The sequence below is a fragment of the Stegastes partitus genome, unplaced genomic scaffold (genome assembly GCF_000690725.1).
Source record: "Stegastes partitus isolate 25-593 unplaced genomic scaffold, Stegastes_partitus-1.0.2 Scaffold1936, whole genome shotgun sequence".
Classification (NCBI taxonomy): Eukaryota; Metazoa; Chordata; class Actinopteri; family Pomacentridae; genus Stegastes; species Stegastes partitus.
In genome coordinates this window covers 38,354-44,320 of record NW_007579667.1, presented here as the reverse complement: position 1 = coordinate 44,320, position 5,967 = coordinate 38,354, and the positions used below count along the sequence as shown (strand labels likewise).

The following is a 5,967-nucleotide window of genomic DNA, read 5'->3' as shown; positions in this document are numbered from 1 at the left end:
GAGGTGTTGGTTCAGTTTAGTTTATGTCCAGCCTCCAGGAGAGTCTCGGACTTCAGCTGCACAATGTTTTCATCAAATTTAAAAAGTATTTCACCACAGAAAGGAAGATGTTTAATAAAACTGGTTCTCCATCTGCAGCTGCTGTTGGTTTGATCTTTGTTTTTGACGTTGTTGTTGAACATCAGTCTCTTCACTCAGAGTTTAAGCACATTTATTAGTTTCAACATCAAGCGTTTACATTTTACCAAAGACGAGACTTTTACAGGTGATGCGGATCTTGGTCAGGTTCAGGCCGTAGACCAGAGGGTTGAAGAGCGGCTGGCATGTGAGCCAGTACAAGGACAGGAAGACGCGCAGCACGTTGGGCACTCGGCTCATATTAAATCTGTTCTGCACAATCTCAAAGAAACAGCCACAGGAGAAGTTGATGAGAGAGGCCAGGTGAGGCGTGCAGGTGCTCACCGCCTTCGCTCTGCTCTGCTTACAGCCGGAAAAACACACCTTCAGGATCCTCAGGTAGCTGAAGAGGATGAGCAGGACGACGGCGACGGCCAGCGCTGTGAAGGTGATGCCGTAGATGTTGTTGACGGAGGTGTCGGAGCAGGACAGCTTCACCACAGAGTAATTATCACAGTACACTTTGTTGATGACGTTTCCACAGAGCTGCAGAGGAGCACTCAGACTAATCAGAACACCGACTAAAAGAAAAGGACAGAACCAGGTCAGAGCAACCAGCACTGCGATCTTATGTGGCGTCATGCGTGTGCTGTACTGCAGAGGGTGACAGATGGCCACGTAGCGGTCGTAGGACATGACGGCCAGGTTACAAAGCTCCACATTTGCATACGTGTAGATGCAGTAGATCTGCAGGAAGCAGAGAGAAGCAGGAACAGTGTGAAGTTCAGAGAGGATCTGGACCAGCAGCAGTGGAAACAAGCCTGTACTACCATACAGCTCATTGACAAACAGGCTGCACAGGAACATGTACATGGGCTCATGGAGGCTCCTGTTCACACAGATCACCACGTTTAACAGCACATTGGCACCAATAATCACAACATAGACAGACAGAACAATTGTGAAATATAAGTATTGAAATGCGCCGGTGTTGAAGTACGCTGTGAGAGTGAAATATGAAACCTGTGTGGAGTTTTTCATGATCATGTGTTTGGTTCACAGTCAGTAAAAACAAACCTGCTGTTTACATTCTAGCAGAGATCACAGCGATGCCAAATACGTACCGGATGCTGAGCGAATGTCAATCCTGTTACACATCATAAACTGTCAGTAACATCACATGTTCAGGATAGACAATCTAACGAGCAGCTTCTGACCAAACAGAACATCCAGTCATAGAGAAAGATAAACTCACCATCCCCTCATTCAAACCCAGCACAGTGATCAGATGTGAGTCCTACTGAGAGTCAGCCTCACTGAGCAGCTCCTTTTAACCTCCTCGGGTCAGAGGCTTCACCTCCTACTGGGACCAACTCAGACACTCAACACTGGAGACAAACAGAAATCAAGAGAGGTTCACAACTTTGGCAAGAGTTTCAGTACAAGTCAACTGGACTTTGGTGTGATGTTCTTGATGATGCTTCACTGTCATTCAAGAGGCCAACTGACTGGTGGGGGGTCCCAGCTATTTCTGGGCCCCAAAGACATCGTGAATAATGCATGAACTGCCCAACATTCACATTCAAGGTGTGAATATTTGTGAAGCTACCTGGTAGGTGATGGCTGAAGGTGGACATGGTGGTGAAAGTGCAACGTGGGGAATGACTCAAGGTGTGAATGGTGGAGACTTATGTTGCTAATCCATACCTCCATAACTAGACAGTAGACCGTTAGACTAGTCCCCAGACCTCTGTAACTAGTTCTAGATCTCTGTGAATAGTCCCTAGACCTCTGTAACTAGTTCTAGATCTCTGTGAATAGTCTCCAGACCTCTGTATCTAGTTGTAGATCTCTGTGAATAGTCCCCAGGCCTCTTTAACTAGTTCTAGATCTCTGTGAATAGTCCCCAGGCCTCTATAACTAGTTCTAGATCTCTGTGAATAGTCCCCAGACCTCTATAACTAGTTCTAGATATCTGTGAATAGTCCCCAGGCCTCTGCCAGTTGAGGGATGACTTAATGTCTCAATGATGGAGATCTATGCAGCTCATCTGGACCTCAGGAACTAGACTTCAGACCTGAGAAGCTAGTCCCCAGTCCTTTACAACTTGTTTAGACCTTTAGCTAGTTGTAGACCTCTACAACAAGTCCCAGAACTCACCAGTTAGACCACAAACCTCTTTAGACAGTCTTCTGACCACTGCAGTTAGTCCCCAGATTCTCCGTGTTGACTCCAGACCTGTGCAGCAAGACCCAGGACTTCTCAGGACAAACTGTCAGGTTAGGGGAGGACTCAAGGTGTTAATGGTGGTGGTCTGTGCAAGTAGGCCCCAGATCTCTTGAGCTAGTCCCTGGACTTCTGGATCTAGTCCCCAGCACGTTCCAGATCTCTACTGTTAGTCGGCACTCTGCAACTACTGCCCAGTAGTTCTGGCCACAGCTCCTCACCGCTTCTGCAATGTAGGATTTGAACACGGCCCACTCAGGTTCCGTGTCCCCAGCCTCCCCTGGGAGGTGCAACGACCTCGTCTGGAGGTAGGGTTTGCTCACCTCATGGACAGGGGCCTTCAGCAGACCCTCCCAGTTCACCTTCACCACATGTTTGGGTTTACCAGGTCTGTCCAGCAGCCTTCCATCGGACCCAGCTCACCACCAGGTGGTCAGTTGTCGGCTCTGCTCCTCTCTTCTAACCCTGGCCATATGCATGGAGGGCAGGAGGGATGGGTTTCCTATTATGCTGTTTTTAAATGCTGTGAAGCACTTTGTGTTGCCACAGTGTATGAGAAGTGCTATACGAATACAATTTGATTTGATCTGATTCATCCGAGTGTCTGAGACAGACTCTGATGACACGACTACGAAGTCGATCATCGACTTTGACCTCAGGTGTTCTGGTACCAGGTACACCTATAAGACACCTGATAACGGAACATGTGTTTGTTAAGGCTAATCCATCACCAGCATAGAAGTCCAATAACAGAAGACCACTCTGGTTCAGATCAGGCTGCTCCTGATCCAGGTGCTTACCTGTGACTGTGCACCCAACCCCTTTACATGTATGTGCGGATGGTGAACCCACTGGATCGGGGCCCTCTGTCACCCTTTTAGGTTGTGCTATGCTGAGCGTCATCGACTAATTCTTGGCCACCAAACTTTCGCTGACGAGTCCTCGTCCAGGTGGCCCCCATCCCTGCATTACAGGCATAGTCGTACTGCTCCTTGTGACCAACATCACTGAGGCTTTTTGAATGTGCCCTAGTCTCGCTCCTCCACTAAAACATAACAGACCAACCCCTCCACTGCAACATGGGGGGGATTCCTCAGGTGGACATTTAGTCCAGACCTCTGCAACAACTCCTAGACCTCAGCAGCTAGTCCCCAGACCCCAGAACTCTTGATGATCCTGATCTGGATGTTGAAGGTCATCTGTAATGCTGAGAAGGAAACTGTTCCTTCCTCTGTCCAAGCTGTAGCCAAACTGACCCTTTAGCTGTGAGCGACGGACCCCCAACCTCTGGTTAATCAGGATTCTTCATTGTATGAATTCTTCTACCACGTATTCCAGCTGCTTCAGATCTGCATCATTTGTTCCTGTGCCAGAGTCAAGATAATCATATCTGGTCTTTTAGGACTAAATGTTCTGGTCAGTGTTGACTTTGATTCCGTTTACCGGTTTAGCTGCAGGACTTTATGGAGCCAGGTTTTACTAGTCTGAGAGTTGACGACCTTCTGTCATAGCAAGGAGCTGCTGTCACAGCTGCAATGCTTTGCTTTGACTTCTCACACCTTGTTCTGAGCAGACTCTTCAAACGAAGGCAACTTCAGTCCACATGTTTTGGTTTCAGCCTCTCAGCTTGTCCCTGCACTCCAAAAACACACCTATTAGTTGTTGAAAAGTCCTCAGCACTCGTGTTTCAGTGAAAAACAAGTGCTGTTGTTTGTTTGTGCCGTCACCAGGAGGCTTGGCCTGGGGAGCATCTGGTAATGAGGCTGCTGCTGCTGCTGCTGTGTGATTCGTCAGAAAGTTTAAAAGCAGCAGCAGCAGCAGAGTTTGGTCTCAGTGGGGAGGGAGGCAGAGCAGAGAACCTTCACACCATGTCTGATTCTGCTTTCTGACTTCGGTTCAGGTGCACAGATGGCCAGAAGTTGTCGCCATTGTTTCTAATGAATGTTGAAGTGATTTGCATGCTCTGATGTTTCCTCTGCATATCGTACCAGAGGACTGTTGTGGTGAACAGTGTTAGCAGGAGCTCTGGCAGGATGATGAACTCCACACAGGTCTCTTACTTAAGACTCGCCGCCTACGTCGACACCGGACTCCTGAAATACGTGTACTTCCTGATTGTTCTGTGTGTCTATGTGTTCATCGTGGGTGCCAACGTGTTCCTCATCGTGGTGATCTGTGTGAACAGGAGCCTCCATGAGCCCATGTACATGTTCCTGTGCAGCCTGTTTGTCAATGAGCTGTATGGTAGTACAGGCTTGTTTCCACTGCTGCTGGTCCAGATCCTCTCTGATGTTCACACTGTTCCTGCTTCTCTCTGCTACCTGCAGATTTATTGCATACACTGCTATGGAACCGTTGAATATTTAAGCCTGGCCGTCATGTCCTACGACAGATATCTGGCTATTTGTTATCCTCTGCAGTACAGCAGCCATATGAGCGCTAACAGGACGGCCACCCTCATCGCCCTGCCCTGGCTCTACGGCCTGCTGGCGTGCCTTATTATGATCTGTTTGAGCTCCTCTTTGCAGCTTTGTGGGAACATAATTCAAAAAGTTTACTGTGACAACCACGCTATTATCAAGCTGGCCTGCGCTGACACTCGTCTTCTCAACACACTGGGACTCTTCTCTAGTTTCTGTGCAGTAGGTTTTCCTTTCATGGTAATCCTCTACACCTACATGCAGATCCTGAAGGTGTGTTTCTCTGGTTCTAAGCAGACCAGACAGAAGGCTGTCGCTACCTGCTCACCTCACCTGGCTTCTGTGTTGAACTTTACGTTCGGGGTAAGCTTTGAATTGTCCCAGAGCAGGTTTGACATGAGGAGTGTGCCTGCTCAGATCAGAATATTAATGTCGCTGTACTGGTTTCTGTTTCAGCCGCTCTTAAACCCTTTAGTTTATGGCCTGAACATGTCCAAAATACGGATTTTATTTCAGAGTTTGCTGGCATGCAGACCCTCTGAGCTTTGAGCAGTTTCTGCTTGTTTTGTTTCTCCTGTCATATGTGGACTTTTTTTTTTTCCTGCAACATAAAGTCCTGCAGCTCTGAGGAACCAGAACATGGAGAAGGAGAGAGAACCCAGAGACGTCTTCTGTCAGCAGGACTCAGAACCATGGCAATGCTTTTATTTTTTTACATTTCTACAATTGTAGAATTTAATTTAGCAGACACCACAACACGAGCAAGGGTCCAATCAGGAGAGGACAACTGGAGAAGTGGCACAGAACAGGTTGAGTGAGATCGGCCCAGCAGGAGGTAGCAGGATGGCTTTCATTTGTCTGTCAAGTGCAGAGGTGTTCAGCCGTAGAAAGATGTTCCACCATCACATGAATGTATCTCCACCAATTGGCTCCTCTGGTCTCTGGTTCTGATCCGTGCTGCATTTATTCATTGATCCAGTAGGATGGATTCTCCTTCAGTCTCTCTGAGGAAACTCTGGCTGCAGCTCACCAGGAAAATGTCTTTTGTTTTTTACAGAATCGCTTCAGAGCAAACAGTTGACTTTACTGCATGAATAAATGATTTGGAAGAAGAATCACAGCTGTAACTTAGATTTGTTTGATTTTCCTGATGAAGCGGCACATCACAGGATCTGCAGGTTTCAGCAGCAGTTAGTGTCACTAC

The 5,967-nt window shown here is 47.7% G+C and overlaps 2 protein-coding genes across 2 annotated transcripts in view; one reads left to right on the top strand and one right to left on the bottom strand.

The window, feature by feature from the left end:
• Window positions 1-234: 234 nt before the first annotated feature.
• On the bottom strand, window positions 235-1,164 carry LOC103373250 (olfactory receptor 10A3-like). The gene has a single exon (XM_008303098.1). It carries the CDS (start codon window positions 1,162-1,164, stop codon window positions 235-237), a length of 930 nt encoding a protein of 309 aa, XP_008301320.1.
• A 3,188-nt stretch (window positions 1,165-4,352) lies between these two features.
• LOC103373249 (olfactory receptor 1030-like) overlaps window positions 4,353-5,967 on the top strand; it is a 4,102-nt gene continuing 2,487 nt past the window's right edge. The window contains exons 1-2 of the mRNA XM_008303097.1: window positions 4,353-5,280; window positions 5,635-5,646. Of these exons, the coding sequence (XP_008301319.1) occupies window positions 4,377-5,280; window positions 5,635-5,646 (916 nt within the window). The 5' untranslated portion in view covers window positions 4,353-4,376. The remainder of the gene's footprint in view (window positions 5,281-5,634; window positions 5,647-5,967) is intronic.

What these genes read in the sequence shown, in the direction of transcription:
- LOC103373250 (XM_008303098.1), bottom strand. Translation starts at nt 1,164, where the DNA reads ATGATCATGAAAAACTCCACACAGGTTTCATATTTCACTCTCACAGCG.